The 17,627-nt window shown below is 33.0% G+C and overlaps 1 protein-coding gene across 1 annotated transcript; it reads right to left on the minus strand.

Annotated features, from left to right (window-relative positions):
* Positions 1 to 15,391: 15,391 nt before the first annotated feature.
* On the minus strand, positions 15,392 to 17,240 carry LOC114409422. Its single transcript, XM_028372878.1, has one exon. The coding sequence runs from the start codon at positions 16,504 to 16,506 to the stop codon at positions 15,565 to 15,567; it is 942 nt and encodes a 313-aa protein (XP_028228679.1). The 5' UTR covers positions 16,507 to 17,240; the 3' UTR covers positions 15,392 to 15,564.
* Between the last annotated feature and the right edge of the window lie 387 nt (positions 17,241 to 17,627).

The raw sequence follows: 17,627 nt of genomic DNA on the forward strand, positions 1-17,627 counted from the left end.
ACTTTTCCACATATTCTTTTACAACCTTTGAATCTCTTTGAACATCTTCTTGAACTTCTTCTTCTTCTTCCTTTGAAAAAAGCTTTCAAAAGTTTTATGGTTTTCCAAACCTTGAAAACAAAAGTGTGCTATTCATCTTTTTCTTTCACTTCTTCCTTTGCCAAAAAGAATCTGCCAAGGACTAACCGCCTGAATTCTTTTTGTGTCTCTCTTCTCCCTTTCCAAAGGACTAACCACCTGAATTCTTTTGTGTCTCCCTTCTCCCTTGTCAAAGAATTCAAAACAACACAGTCTGAGAATTCTTTTGATTCTTCCCTTTCCCATAAACAAAAGATTTCAAAGGACTAACCGCCTGAGGATTCTTTTGTTTCCCCATTAACAAAGTTTCAAAGGACTAACCGCCTGAGAACTTTGTCTTAACATATTGGAGGGTACATCCTTTGTGGTACAAGTAGAGGGTACATCTACTTGGGTTGTTGTGACTGAGAACAAGAGAGGGTACATCTCTTATGGATCAGTTCTAGTGGAGGGTACATCCACTAGGTTGTTCAAAGAGAACAAGGGAGGGTACATCCCTTGTGGATCTTTGCTTGTAAAGGAATTTACAAGGTTGAAAAGAAATCTCAAGGACCGCAGGTCGCTTGGGGACTAGATGTAAGCACGGGTTGTTGTCGAATCAATATAGAACTCTTGTGTGTTTGTCTTCTTCTTCCCTACTCTTTTAATTTCCATTGTGCACTTTAATTACCGCTTTTACTTTTGGTTAAGTTTATATTTTTGTTTTTTACTTTCTTAACAACATAGTAAAAGCCTAAGAAGGGTAAATTTTAATTAGTAAAGGTTTATTAATAATTAATTCAACCCCCCATTTCTTAATTATTCCGAGGCCACTTGATCCAACACAAGTGGTATCAGAGCTCGGTATCTTGAGAAAAGTTTCACAACTTCAAGATAAATGGCCTCTTTAAATTCTTTGTTTTCCGAAAGTAATTTCAGGTATAGATCAAATCTAAAATCATTTCAAGATCATGATGAAGACCAAGCCAACTTATGTCTCATGACAAAATCTCATGAGAACAACGAGGAAGAATCTGTAAGGAAGAAGTGGTACATCGACAGTGGATGTTCCAAGCATATGACGGGAAATGTATCCAAATTTACAACCATTTCCCCCAAGAAAAGTGGACATGTTACATACGGCGACAACAACAAAGGCAAAATCATTGGAGTCGGCAAAATAGGTACGAGTTCCTCTACTTCCATTGAAAATGTGTTACTTGTAGAAGGTTTAAAGCATAGCCTATTAAGTGTTAGTCAATTATGTGATAGAGGATATAAAGTATCTTTTGATTCTGAAAAATGTGTTATCAAGCATGAGCATGACAAAGATATTGAGCATATAGGTTTCAGAGAAAATAATGTTTACATGATTGATTTGAAACAAAAATCTGAAAATGATAAATGCTTTCTAAGTAAAGATAGTGATCCTTGGTTATGGCATAAGAGAATTGATCACATTAACATGGATCATCTAAATAGATTAATCTCAAAAGACCTAGTTGTTGGTTTACCAAAATTAAAGTTTGAAAAAGATAAATTATGTTATGCATGCCAAAAAGGTAAACAAACAAGAGCATCTTTTAAATATAGAAATATTATCTCTACCACTCAACCATTACAATTACTGCACATGGATTTGTTTGGACCCTCTAGGGTCATGAGTTTTGGTGGTAGTTACAATGCATTAGTAATTGTTGATGACTATTCTAGGTATACTTGGACTTTATTTCTTACTCACAAAAATGATGCATTTCATGCATTTAGGAGACTTGCCAAAGTCATCCAAAACAAGAAAAGTCTCAAAATCATCTCCATTAGAAGTGATCATGGAGGTGAATTTGAAAACAAGGATTTTGAAATGTTTTGCGATGAGCATGGCATAAAACACAACTTTTCTGCACCTAGGACACCCTAACAAAATGATGTAGTAGAAAGGAAAAATAGATCTTTAGAAGAAATAGCTAAAACTCTCTTAAATGACACTCCACTCCCAAAATATTTTTGGGTTGAAGCTGTCAACCCCGCATGTTATATTATGAATAGAGCCTTAATAAGACCCATTCTTAAGAAAACCCCATATGAACTGTTTAACAATAGAAAACCAAACATTGCTCATTTAAATGTTTTTGGATGTAAATGTTTTGTCCTAAACAATGGTAAAGAAAGCCTAGGTAAATTTGATGCTAAGGCGGATGAGGGCATCTTCCTTGGTTATTCCCTACATAGCAAAGCCTTTAGGATATACAACAAAAGAACCATGACAATTGAGGAATCAATACATGTTTCTTTTGATGAAACTAATATTACCTCTCCGAGAAAGAAGTTTCTTGATGATATTGCAGATTCTTTGGAAGATATGCACAATCAAGAAAGGAATCTAAAAAGGAAGAGAAATGAAGAAAACAAGGATGTTTAAGATGACATAGCCCAAGAAAATGATGATCTTCCCAAAGAATGGAAAACCTCAAGAAATCACCCTCTTGACATTATCATCGGAGATATCTCAAAAGGGGTAACAACTAGACTTTCTCTTAAAGACTTGTGCAATAATATGGCTTTTGTTTCTATAATAGAACCCAGAAAACTTAAGGAATCCATTATAGACGATCATTGGATAGTAGCCATGCAAGAGGAACTAAACCAATTCGAAAGAAATGATGTATGGGAGTTATTAGAGAAACCTTCAAACTATCCAATCATAGGAACTAAGTGGGTATTTAAAAATAAACTAGATGAAAATGGTATAGTAATTAGAAATAAAGCTAGACTAGCTGCAAAAGCGTACAACCAAGAAGAAGGTATAGACTATGAAGAAACCTTTGCAACCGTAGCTAGATTAGAAGCCAATAGGATGCTTTTAGCTTATGCATCTATTATGAACTTTAAACTATATCAAATGGATGTCAAGAGTGCCTTCTTAAATGGTCTAATCCAAGAGGAGGTATATGAGGAACAACCTCCCGGGTTTGAAGACTCACAAAAATTAGACCATGTCTATAGATTAAAGAAAGCACTTTATGGGTTAAAACAAGCACCTAGGGCTTGGTATGAAAGATTAAGTAAATTCCTATTAGTAAAAAATTTCACTCGAGGGAAGGTAGATACCACCTTATTCATAAAGAAGAAGGATAATGATATCTTATTGGTACAAATTTATGTTGATGATATAATCTTTGGATCTACTAATGAATCTATGTGCAAGGAGTTTTCTATTGACATGCAAAGTGAGTTTGAGATGTCCATGATGGGTGAGTTAAATTACTTTCATGGACTACAAATCAAACAAACAAATGATGGGATCTTTGTCAACAAAGCAAAATATTGCAAGGAACTCATCAAGAGATTCAGAATGGAAAACTCAAAACACATGGCTACTCCTATGAGCACTGGTTGCTACCTTGACAAAGATGAGTCTGGTCAACCCGTTGATGAAAAACAATATAGAGGTATGATTGGATATCTACTTTACTTATCTGCAAGTAGGTCAGATATTATGTTTAGTGTGTGCATGTGTGCAAGATTCCGATCAAATTCAAAGTTTTCACATCTAACTGCAGTAAAAAGAATCATAAGATATCTCTTAGGAACAGTTAACTTAGGATTATGGTACCCTAAAAATTCTTTATGCAATTTAATATGATACTCATATTTAGATTTTTCCGGATCTAAAACAGATAGGAAGAGCACTAGTGGCACATGTCATTTCATAGGGTCTGCTCTTGTCTCTTGGCACAACAAGAAGCAAAATAGTGTAGCATTATCCACAGCCGAAGCAGAGTACATCTCTGCTGATAGTTGTTGTGCACAGATCTTGTGGATGAAACAACAACTATCTGATTATGGGATTGTATTAGACCATATTCCCATAAAATGTGACAATACAAGCGCCATAAATCTATCTAAGAACTCAGTCCTCCACTCTAGAACCAAGCACATAGAAATTAGGCATCATTTTCTTAGAGATCATGTCCTGAAAGGTGACTGTGTTCTAGAATTTGTAGATACCAAAAACCAACTCGCAGACATCTTCACAAAACCATTACCCAAAGATTCTTTCTACACCATTAGAAGAGAATTAGGACTTCTAGATGCTAGTGACTTAGACAAATGATTTGTTTTATGTTTTGATGACTTATGACTTATGTGATACATATGCTTTTAGTATGATTTGTGGATAATTTATTATCTTGTTTGATTTTTATAAGTTTCTCCTTTTTTTCTTGTATGAATACATTTCTTGTATGTTTATCCATTTGTGTATGATTTTATGTTACAACGCACTTTGGCCTTTTTGTTGATGCCAAAGGGGGAGAAAAATTTGGGATTATCTAAATCAAGAATTCATACAATTATTAACTTAACTTAAAATGAAGCTTAAACTCAAAAAGAAAGGGGGAGAATAAAGTAAGTGAACGACTAGAAAATAACTTGTATGCATCTCTTGATTTCAGGTTTGTCATCATCAAAAAGGGGGAGATTGTGAAAGTAAAGCTACCATGATGATTCACCAAGATGTTTTGATGATGTCAAAGCTCAAAGAGTTGTTTCAAGATTAAAGAATCAAGCATTCAAGATTCCACTCAAAGATTCAAGAATCAAATGAAGAAATCAAGAAGCATCAAGCAAAGTCAAAGTAGGTAATAGAAAGTATTTTTCCAAAAAACATCAAATAGCACACTTTTTGTTTTAAAAAGGATTTTCTGAAATCTTCTAAGTTACCAGAGTTTTTACTCTCTAGTAATTGATTACCATTTGGTAGTAACCTATTACCAATGACCAAGATGGTTTTCAAAATGGTTTTAGTGCTTTGCAACATTACAAAATGATTTTCAAATAGTGTAATCGATTACACTATATTAGTAATCGATTACAAGTGAATCTGAACGTTGGAATTCAAATCCAATTGTGAAGAGTCATAACTTTTCATAAAATACATTGTGTAATCGATTACACCATTATGGTAATCGATTACCAGTGAATGTTTTTGAAGAAAATGTTAAGAGTTATAACTCTTAACATGGTTTTCTCAAAAGGTATCAAGGTTCTATAAATATAAGGCCTTGGCATGCATTTTATATATACAATAACATAGAAAAACACATCTGATTACACAGAACTTTCCACGGCTTTTCTCTTGGAAAACCTTTGCCAAATTCATTCTAAGTTTTTGTTCAGTTTTTCCTTGAAGAAAGGAAAATTCTGCAAAAACAAAACCTATGCTATCCTTCTATTTTTCTCTTCTTCTTCTTTCCTTCTCCTTCTTGCCAAAAGAATTCAAAGAACTAACCGTCTGAGAATTCTTTTGATTCCCCAAACAAAGAATTCAAAGAACTAACTGTCTGAGAATTCTTTTCCCAAACACTGAATTTGAAGAACTAACCGTCTGAGAATTCTATGTAAGAAGCGGGTAGCTTCTTGGTTGTAACAGTGAACACAAGGGAGGGTACATCCTTTGTGGTTCGCTTCAAGTAGAGGGTATATCTACTTGGTTGTTCAAAGAGAACAAGGGAGGGTACATCCTTTGTGGCTCTTTGCTTGTAAAGGATTTTACAAGGTTATTGGAAATCTCAAGAACCGTGGGTTACTTGGGGACTGGATATAGGCACGGGTCGTTGCCGAACCAATATAAAACTTGTGTTTGCTTTCTTCTTCCCTACGCTCTTTACTTTTCCGTTGTGCACTTTTTATTTCCGCTTTAATTTTGTCTAAGTTATTGTTTTTGTTCTTTACTTTCTCATAAATTAGTAGTAAAGCCTAATTGAATCTAGTAACATTAAGAAGGATAAATTTTTAATTAGTCAAGACACGTTCATAATTAATTCAACCCTCCCCCCTTCTTAATTATTCCGAGGCCACTTGTTCCAACATATGACAAACCTAAGGTGTCCCATATGAGTACCTAAGTTTGTATTGAAACTAAAAATAAGAACAAACCTACCTAATGAGTCTCTATGTACAAAAACCATGAAGATGTTGGGTGCACGAGTGATTTTACAAAAGATGGCTGCACCACTCAAAACATTCATCATACCACCTATTTTAGGGATTTGGTGCCTAATAATACCTATTTTGGGCACCAACAAAGCACAAGGATTTAAGCTCTTGCGAACCAAACCCTCATCCAACAACTCCTTTACTTGAGGAATAAACTTAAGCCCAAGAGGTGTGGCAATGCTAGCAAGTGTCTTTTTACAAAAGAGAAAATGTGGAGGTTGTCTAAGAGGGGAAGTTTCTTTAATGTTTGTCTTTATTGTAAAATGAGTTTCCTTCTTAGCTAACCTATTGGAGGAGACACTTATCTCCTTACACTTCTCTTTAACCACTAATGGTTGTCCTTCTTCTTGGGGGTAGATTTCTTCACTAGATTCTTCCCCTTTTGCTTCTTCACTTTCACTAGAGAAAGGTGAAGTAGTAGCCTCATCTTGCTACTATAAATGTCTTGGCCCCTTATAATCATGGTTTTTGTGGTGGGGCATTGAGAAGTAATGTATCCTCTTCCAAGACATTTAAAACACTTTATAGAGCTAGTCTTCTCTTGCATACTAGCCTTAGGGGCTTGGTTTTCTATTGTCTTCCCCTTATCATCTTTAGGCTTAGAAGGTACCACCCCTAAGATGCCTTGACCTTGGTCTTTCTTTGGATAAGAGTGAGAGCCATAAGATTTTGAAGTAGACTTCTTTTTAAGTTGTTGTTCTACCCTTATTTCACAATCTAAGTTAGCCTCTATATTGTCCTTCCCATGGAAGTATGGGAGGTTAATGTTAGCCTCTTAAGGATTTCGTTCCTTTTCTCTCCTATGGGAGTGAGGTCTAAGATGTGACCTATGCTTTCCTTCCTAATAGTCACAAAGTTCTTCACTTAGGCTCTTGCAAGAGTTATGACTACTATATGAGACATGTTTTTCTCTTTTCATTTCTTTCATTATTTTTCTTTTTTCTTCCTCTCTTATTTTCTTTCTTTTATTTTGACTTATTTCTTCCACATTTTTTTCCCTTTTTCTTTTCTCTCTTGTTTTTCATTCCATAACTTGAGGGAACTCAACTCGTCTAAGATTCTAGATAAATGGTCTTTATGACTAGTACCCTCGCCATTAACACTAGATGAATGATGACTCATGTTGGTTCCTAAGTTGTGGTTCTTTCTTGTTGGAGGTTTGAAAAAAAAAGGTAAAAGAAACTATTTTTGAAACTAGCCAAAGTAAACACTAAAAGAGGTGTGAAAGATAAGGTAAAAACTAATTGGTAAAAGGCAAGCTATCTAGGTGGTTTGACAATGGAAGGTAAAGGAAATAAGGTATGAAAGTAAGCAAGAAATGTAAACTAGGAGAATCCTAAGAGTGTTTGCATGATCACATTTAAGGTTCCCAACAAAACATTCACAATCCTAAGGGAAAATTGCCTAAAATTATTACACACAAATGGAAGTAGGGTGACCTATTGGAGGCCCCCAACTTACTTCCAATGAAAGGCCTTTTTGTTACAAAATTTGAAAGCAATGAAAGTAAGTAAATTGTCAATTATAAAATTAAAAAAAGGTCCTCAAGTTTTGGTGGTTGTTCTCTCTTTGGTGATCCACTCAATTTGGAGTGCTTCTTATTCCAATAGCTCTTAAGGTGGTTGACCCCTTGCTTCTTGACTCAAATTCTTCAAGGGATGACACCAATCCTCATTTCCAATTCCCTATATGGCAACTCACAAACAAGGAAACAAAGAGACAAGCAATAACCAAAGACCAAAAAAATGAAATGAAAGCTAAACCAATGGAATTTTAACAAGACAATTTTTCAAGGATTATTCAACAATTAAAGCAATGAAAAGGACATAGAAGCAAGCTAGGACTCAAAGAGAAACTTAGAATGGCTCTATAGTAGAGTAAAAAAAAATAAAAAAAGACTCAACAAACCTCTAGCTTTGGCACTTTTTTTCACACTAATTTTCAATTGAAATTTTGGAACTAAGATTGGTATAAAATAGCTACCAATTATAGAATAAATTTTGAGCCAAAACAACAAGCACACTTCCCTTTCACCTTTTTCTTTTCTGGATACTGATTTTTCTGCCAACTTGTGTGATTTTTATTATTTTTTCCTTTTATTAAAATCACTTGGTTATTTTTTTATAACTTTTTTCCAGATGTCTAGAAAATTCAGTAAAAATTTCAGCTTAAAATTCGCAGTGACCAATTCTCAGTAAGTTTTGCAAGTTCGTATGTCCAAGCTGTCAGGACCAGCGATTTTAGACTTCAAATTTTTTTTAGCATGGAATATTGATTGCCTTGGGCTTACTTTCAACCTTCCTATGTATGTTGAACTCACTAGGCTTGTTTACCACAGTTTTAGGAGTTCAATATTCACTTAGGATCGAAATTTCAGCCAGCAATTCATTCACTAAAACTCAAATTCACGATAAACAGAATCATAAGGAAACCTAAAAGTTCAAGAAAAGGTTCACAATCAAAGACTCTCTAAGAATTTTGCATGAACATGTTAAGGACTAATTAACATGCAAGATTTGAATCAAATCAAATAATAGGCTAAAATAATTTCATACACTCATGAACAAATGAGTTAGACAAAGAAACAAGAAAAATAAAATTCAGCACAACATAAGAAATCTTATGTGACAAGTTTCATGACTAGACATGACTTCTATGACAAAACTACAATAGGTGAACAAGTCACTCTAGATTTTTGAGGTTTTCTTCTACTTTAATGTTTTTGTAAGAATTTTATAGTTTAGGTTTCAGCCACAAAAAATAGCAAGACAAAACTCAAAGGAACCTAAACTCAACACAACTCATGGTTTAAGAACATGAACAAGAAATTTGAACCATAGAAAATCAAATCTAGCTTCTATAGCAAGATTAATCAGTGGAAATTCTAAAGAATCATGTTAACAACATTTAGCACAAGACAAGTGAGGAGATACATGGAGAAAAATGAAGAAACAACAATGGAAGAGAAGGTAAAGCTGAAAATTAATGGAGATTTAAGGAGCACCTACTTGAAGCTCTTGTGCTCTGATACCACTTGATGAAAGCTTGCTTGTGGAACTTCTATGGAGGCTGGATCTTTGAGCTTCAATGAGGTCCTTCAATGGTGATTTTCCACCATGGAGATGCAGTGGAAGGCAAAGGAGAAGAGGAGAGGGGAGACATCATCCACTAGGGAATAAGCCATCGAAGAAAGAGCTTCACCACCAAGAATGTGTCTTAGATAAGAAGCTTGAAGAGGATGCTTTAATGGAGGAAAAGAAAGAGAGAAGGGGGAGCACGAAATTGAAGGAATAAAAGAGGGAGAGAAGTGGAACTTTGAAGTGTGTCTCATAAGACTTTCATTCATCAAAGTTACAACAAGTGTTACACATGCTTCTATTTATAGACTAGGTAGCTTCCTTGAGAAGCTTTCTTGAGAAAACTTCCTTGAGAAGCTTCTTTGAGAAAATTTCCTTAAGAAGCTAGAGCTTAACTACACGCACCCCTCTAATAACTAAGCTCACCTCCTTGAGAAGCTTCCGTGAGAAGATTCCTAAAGAAGTTAGAGCTTAGCTACACACACCTCTCTAATAGCTAAGCTCACCTCCTTTAGATAAGAAACTAGAGCTTAGCTACACACCCCCTATAATAGTTAAGCTCACTCCTATGCCCAAAAACATGAAAATACAAAAAAAGTCCCTACTACAAAGACTACTCAAAATGCCCCGAAATACAAGACTAAAACCCTATACTACTAGAATGGCCAAAATACAAGGCCCAAACAAAGGAAAAACCTATTCTAATATTTACAAAGATAAGCGAGCTCATACTTAGCCCATGAGCTTGAAATCTACCCTAAGGCTCATGAGAACCCTAGGATCTTCCCTTGGATCTCTGGCCCAATCTACTTGGAGTCTTCTATCCAATGCCCTTGCGGGGTAGGATTGCATCATGATAAACCAACTTCTTAAAGCATTTATGTGAGTGAAGTGGAGTTTTAAAATGTTTCACAAAGAAATGCCCAAGTTATATTGGACAAAGTATATATAGTTTATCTCTCAACAGATCAAAGCTCTAAAGTCTATATAAAGTTTGAAGATGTTTGTGTTAATGTTGTTGAATCACAAAGAATAACCTAAGACAAAACAAACAAAGTGTTGTAATGTTGTCAGTTTTATTGGACAAACGAAACTTGAGTGAATTGAGTGAATCTTAGCTCTGTTAAGTCAGCAAATTTCATTGTATTCAAGCTTATTGTGTAAACACTCTTTGAGTGATTAGAATACATTTTCTATCAAACATCTATTGTTTGTGAAAGCCAAAAGTGGCTTAGTGATAAAAAATACTTGGGTCTTAATCTTAGGCGGGGGGATTAAGAGTAGTGCTAGGAGTGACTTAGAGAGTACTCGTTGTAGCCAGAAGTGGCATACAAAATGATTGGTTGTAATCAAAGAATTGATTAGTAGATCCCTTCTAGTTTAGAAGAAGAACTGGACGTAGCCTAAGAACTGAGGTGAACCAGTATAAAACCTCTGTATTTTTTTTACTATTTCTATATAACTAGTTCCTTTCTATAGTTTACGTTTACACTATTGTGTCCAAGTTTTGTGAACTGGCTTTCAAAGTTCAAAGTAATTTTGAACCTCTTTGATGAACCCCATCATCCATTGATATCAATTTGAGAAAAACTTTCAAAGTTTTCAAAAGACTAAGTTTTATCCATCACATTATTCAACCCTTCTTTCTAATGTGTTTTAAGTACTTCAATAGGATTTAAAAGAAAGATTAAGCTTCCCTTACTTTTATAGAACCAAAAAGAGAGCTTTGTGAATAATGGAAAGAAAGGAATGAGCTTCGGGTCCAAGGGAGGGGCTTTCCTCGACTACAACAACATGTCCATCACAACATCACCACCTAAAACCCAAAACAAATCACAAAACGAATCAAAAATCTGAAAACAAAATTTTTTCATGAACTTCCATAGGTGCTCCATAAGGAAAAACAAGAATGGAATCCACCAAGGGATGAAGAAGTGACACTTACCACACTAAGAGACAGCCTAAGACAACAAAGAGAGAGAGAAAAAGGATCCCCTTTGATCACCAACAACAAACCTCAAGCTTCTAGGATTTGAATCTCTCTTGGAAAAAAAGAAGAGAAAAAAATGAAAGCCCCTATCAAAATGAAGTTTGAATTGTGAGGGTTTAGGAAAAGGTTTATGACCCTTACAATTCTTCATTTTACTCCAAAGATTTCTCTGAGCTTGTCCAACCTCCTAACATAAATCATGGCCCATCTGTTCAGGCCCAATTCGCCAAAACTCACTAAACACACACAAGCATAAGCAAGACATCACCACATAAATAATTTGTTAATTAGAAATACTTAATTTAAGTCTAATTATTCTTGAAATTTAATCAAACACAACTTAATCAGATACTATGAAAAACATAGTGTTACAAGATGCATCTTGTTGATATTTGTAGTATGAATTTATTCCTTTAAGCCATCTTTAATTGTACACTTACATACCTTCACAACCTTTGAATCCCTCTCATTCTGGTGTATATTTGAATCATTCATGTATTTGTACTGCTAGTAGGAAGCTGCCAAGAGCCCTTCCTTGTTCGTCTTTTATCTCTTTTACATTGATGATCACTCCCCACACTTATTAGCACCCAAGATGTTACAAAATGCTTAAAGACATTTTAGCATTGATGATATATGTACTTTTGTAAATAAATTTTATCCTTTGAATTTTAGTGAACAAGAGAAGATTAGTTTGAAATTTCAACTTTAGAATTTTATTGTTGATGCTCCTAGCCATTTAGATTTGAAGAATTTATTCACCATGCTTGATTATGTCAATCTTTGACAAGAACAAGGAAGTCAAATACATTTTATTTGATTAATCAATTAATTCGTCTTATTTTAACTCTTTTTTTATATATATACAACTACAACGGAAATATCATTTTCAGCAATAAAGATTATCAAAACAAGATTGCATGATAAAATGGGAGATGAATTTCTTAGAGACAATATAATCATTTACATTAAAAAATAAATAACTAAAACCTTTATTTCTGATTCAATTATTTATGAATTCAAGCATTTGAGGAATTAAGGATAATACTTAAAATAAATGTAATTGTTTTTTTTATGTGTATATTGATAGTTATATTGCATTATGTATTTAGTAACTTTTCTATTCTTGACAATGATAAAATATCTAAGTACAAATTAATCTAATTATATGCAACTTTGAATTTTTAGAACATGAGAATTACTTACCCCCTCCCCGTACACACACAAAACAAATAATTAGTCAAACTTTGAAATGGGATCCATTCATGTTTTTAATAAAATATTAATGAAAATTAATTTAATGTTTGACTAATATAAATGTAAAGAAATTTTAGTTATTATTGTTATTATGGTAGCGATAGGCATGAATGATGAAATTATTATTATTATTATTATTGTTATTATTATTATTATTATTATAACATTTAGAAAATATTTAAGATTTGAATAGAACTCCTTCCATAAAAGGATTTGAATAGAATAAAAAAATAAAATTATTTTTTTTTTAAAACTAATTATTTGTAACAAAAAATTAAGGGTAGGTTAGATTGGTGTTGAACAGGATAAATGTTTCTATTCCAAAACACCACTTCTTCTTCTAGATACAATATATTCAAAAGGCATATATATCCTCACTCCTCTCTCTTTCTCTCTCTATTACTTAATAACAATAAATATAGTAATTGAGGTTCTTTTTTTAAAAACTGAAAACGCACTAAATTTTTTTATTCTGATTTCTATCTTTTTTTATTATTGTTTAATTTTTTTATTCCATAACACACTTTGAATTAACAGTAACTATAATATGCATATATTATATATTTTAATATACCATAAATATTATTTAGTATATAAATATTATAAATGTTACGGTTATAAAAGTTTTAATATATTATTTATAATATTTATGATATATCAAATATATATATATATATATATATATATATATTAATTTATAACATAAATATAATAATATAAATAATATTTGGATAATTAATATTAAAAAAGTTATTTTATTAAAATTTTATATTATTTTATTTTGTATTGTCCGTCATCAAGGACGTAGAGAAACAAAACATTGTCGTGTTACTGGTGTCTTTATCCTGCGTTTTTTTTTTTTCTCCTTATTTTGTACCTGAGTGTGCATCAAATGCATCCTAATAGTAGTACACCTTTAAACTCAAATATAAGTAAAAAGTAAATTGATGACATTTAAAAACAAATTTAAAGTATTTTTTCTAAAGTGCTCTTCATTTAGAATATGATATTAATAATAAAAAAAATCATTTGAAATGAAATCTCAATTAATTGAAAAATATTTTTTTTATGATATCATTAAATATGTGAAAGTAATTAAATAATATGAACATTAAACATATGTTTGGTTGAGAACTAATCACTAAAGAAAAACTAATAGTATTTAACATTTATATAATTAAAAAATAATAATTTTTCAAAAGAATAAAATGAACTATGAACATTCCTAATATGGAAATTAAAATAAAATCAAGGTGTAATTTTTTTTTTGTTTTTTCGTACCTTATTTGAATATTTAATTAATAATTACATAATCACTTTTTTGTCGGTTATTATATATATATATTTATAAGGTTAACATTACCACTTCATATTTTTTATTTTTTATTTTAATAGTAAAGTTTAATATTCGGTCCGATCAACGGTAATGCAAAATCTGATTTAAATATATATTATTAACTTAATTTTGATTATTAAAATCCTTATTTTAGTTCCGAAAATTTAAAAATATTTTTAATCTGAATTTTGATAAATTACTCCTTAATTTAAGCCTCTCGCATAATAAATTGACACTTTTGGTGATTTTAAGTCTCCATAAATTGATTTTTATTTTAATCACTAGAATTTACATTTTAAAACTACAATAAAGTGTCAATTTATTACAGGAGAGACTAAAGTAATAATTTATCAAAATTCAAAAACTAAAAGTAACATTTTTAAATTTCACCAACTATAAAAATCACACAAAATTAATGGAATAAAACTGAAATTAAGCCTAAATATTATTAATGTAAAAAATTTAATTCTTAATTAAATATAAATAAATATTTTAAAATTTGTTAGATTTATTCAATGTTTATGTGAAACCATATGTGGAAAGAACTTGAGAACATATTTTTTTAAGTATGTTCAGACCTCAAGTCCATTGACATTGTTAGGGTGAAGACATTTAAGTTATTTTTCTTTTTAGTGCTCAATAATTTTGTTAGAATTTTATTTTTATTAAAAGATGTCTCGGTTAGGAGAAGCAAATGATGTTTATTTATCCTTACCATCAATTTTTAAGTGGGAAAATATTTTAGTATATAATAATAATAACTTCAGTCAAGATTACGGGGTAAGAGGGCTTGCCCTCGTGTGTCTTAGGCCCTTTTTTCAGTATTGTTGTTCCAACATCAAGTCTGGTGACCTAGTTAGGGTCACCACATCTAAGGTATTGTCCTTTTTATTTTTATTAAAAAACATATTGATGAGTTAAAGAAAGAAAGATGTTTAGTAATTATTTTTAACCTCAATTTTTAAGTGATTAAGGATAGGTACCGGAATATTGTATATAAAAATGATGATAAAATAATTTTTAGTTCTAAACCTTTTATTTCTAAGTCGAGCTTAGTAGGTTATATTATATAAATATTTTGATCAATTGAAGTCAAAACACTTTTGTTGCTTAATGGTCAAACTGCACCGGAGACTTCAGGTCTAAGAAATCGTTATGCTGTTCTATCATAGGGCTAGGCTCATAGATTGGCTTCTTTTGACTTTCAAACAACTTAATAATAGTTCATGTCTCTCTGCCCTCAAGCAACTCATGTACTAGTACTTCTGACACCATAAGGGGAAAAAAGCTGCTAGTTTTTTTCATTTCTTTTTTCCTTTTTTAATATGACTCGTATAACACGATTAAATGCATGCTGATCAAACTCAAAAATGTGAACGTTAGTGCTAGACATTTATGATACGAAGGCACATAACCAATGTTGCCTGATAATATAATGAGAGAAGAGTATAATTATATTGGAGTAAGAAATTGTGGATTCAAGCATTGTAATTGGGAGGGGGGATTGTGAATCAGCAGAATGAAGGAATCGAAGTCCTCTATTTCTAAAATGGAACCTATAAAGATTCTTGTAGGAACTAGAAATACAATTTTAGTTTTGGCCTATGATAAATTTGATTGAATGTCTTCTTAATGTTACAAAATTGATTGATCAGCAACATAATGAAACATTTCATATAATTTTTGGCCTATGACAAATTTGATTGAAAGTCATCTTAATGTTACAAAATTGGATTGATCAGCAACACAATATTGAAACTCTTCATAGTTTCAGCCTATGCTAAATTTGATTTGAATGTCATCTTATAATGTTACAAAATTGATTCATCAGCAACAAAATGAAATCATATTCAACGAGGATGATGAGGTATATACTCATGCTCAATTACGGGTGTGGTTCGAGTGCCGGGTGCAGTAGGAGCTCTCACATGTCCAACCATTGAAACCTGAAGGGCTTCTTCTTCATAGGCTCTCCTCTCCATCTCCACTATTCTTGATCTCTTCTTCACCCTAACAAGCATTGCCACAAGAAGAAGGCCTAAAAGAAAAGCACCCAAAGCGGCACCAATAGTGCTCCCAACCGCCACTTTCCACCTACTTAAGGGCTTATTCCTGAACTGATCCGGCGGCGAGTACTCCACAACCAAGCCAAAATGGCCATGCCTCTTTGCAACACAAACAAGTGGTGTTGAAGGGTTTGGTGCTTTTGCTAGTGTCATTCTCCCATCACCTTCAAAGCTAGCACACAAGGGCTTGACCCCATCTTCTTGGTTCATCTTTGTGGCATTGGTGAAGTCAATTGTCATAGGCGTTTCTCCAGCCACAATCCCAAGCTGAAAAGGGTTGCTTGACTTTGCATCTTCATCAGCATTGTAAGCTAGGAGTCCCACAATTGGAGACACAAGCTGGTACCCAGAGAGATCATAGTTAGCATAGTATATAGAAGACCAATTGTACCCCATGTTTTGTCTTATCAACATGACCCTCTCAATACATGGATGCACAGTTACACCAGTACCAAGATGGAATTCCTTTAGGTGTGCACCATACCTTCTCAAACTGCCACATCTGAACCTCACAGCATCAATTCCAATGCCTGAAAGATTTGCTGGTAAGCTCACTGATTGTGGTATTGCTGTCCTAAAGTTCTTGTCCAATGCCTTGAACGTGTGATCTCTTATGATGAGGTCAAGAACATGAGCTGATTTGACACCCTCCTGAGCATTGGATCCCGGAAATGTAAACGACACCCAGGAAAATACCATCAGAATCAGGCCAAAAACAGAGCCCATGAGACAAAAAGAGCCAAGATTGTAACCAAAGTTTTGAATTGCGGTCCCAGTCACGGTTGCAGTTTCGTCGCGATCCTTGATATTGCGTAAAATTACAGACAAATGTGGCTGATGAGACCACAATTTAGACTTGATTTGAAAATTCTTAATGTTGTGGCCGCTGAAATTACGGTCGTAGTAGACCGTATTTTCAAACCTTGATTATAACACTAACAATGTGTCAAGCTGAAATTCCTTTTTCTGATATTCTCTAGCTACAACATCAAACAGGAAGCATTGATGATATTTATTTTCCTAAGGCAAGACTATGGCTAAATCACGAATTTTACTTCTTTTATTTTTTTCTACGGAATGAGTCTCAAAGAAGAAAGATTGTAGAGTGGTAATAGATGAGAAGGTTAAGGGTAGTAGTAGTACACACCAGTTCACGGAAATGGAAAATGATAAAGCAAAGTACTTGTTCTGCTTCTTGGAGATGTTCCCTCAGCAGAACTCACATACGCTGTTCCTGTCAAAAGGACTACCTCTTGTAGTGATGTAAGTGGCACAATCCAATTCAAGGACCATAAGGAAAACAATAAAATAAAAAATTATAAAAAAAGGATAAAAAAAAAATATTGAACCTAAAGGAACAGGAGAAAAAAAAAAACCGTTGTCCATCTATCTATCTACCTGTGAATGTGGTATTGCGAATTAAAGAAAAGGGGTAAGAAGAAATGATTCTTGAGCGTGGAATGATGATGACACTTCATGGTGAAATAAAGCAAAATGGCAAAAGAATTAAAAGGGGTTGGAGGGAGAGGGGTTTAAGCGTGCTGAAAAATGAAACTAAAGCATTTCTTGTTGTGCATGGGGTCCAATAACACTAATTGTGTTTGGTGTAACATGCCATGTCCCCCACTTGTAGCACTCAATGGGTTTAATGTTAGGCATACCATACACATGAACATGACCTTTCCCACAGTGAAAAATATAAAGGCCTTTTCATTTTATTTTTTTTAAACTTAGAAACCCAAATTTCAACATATGGGTCAATGTTAACTGATCATGTTTGTGACAAATTATTATATGATTGGACACACAATTAAACAGTTAAATTAATCAAGCCATGATTTGGTAGT

The sequence above is a fragment of the Glycine soja genome, chromosome 4 (genome assembly GCF_004193775.1).
Source record: "Glycine soja cultivar W05 chromosome 4, ASM419377v2, whole genome shotgun sequence".
NCBI classification, from domain to species: domain Eukaryota; kingdom Viridiplantae; phylum Streptophyta; class Magnoliopsida; order Fabales; family Fabaceae; genus Glycine; species Glycine soja.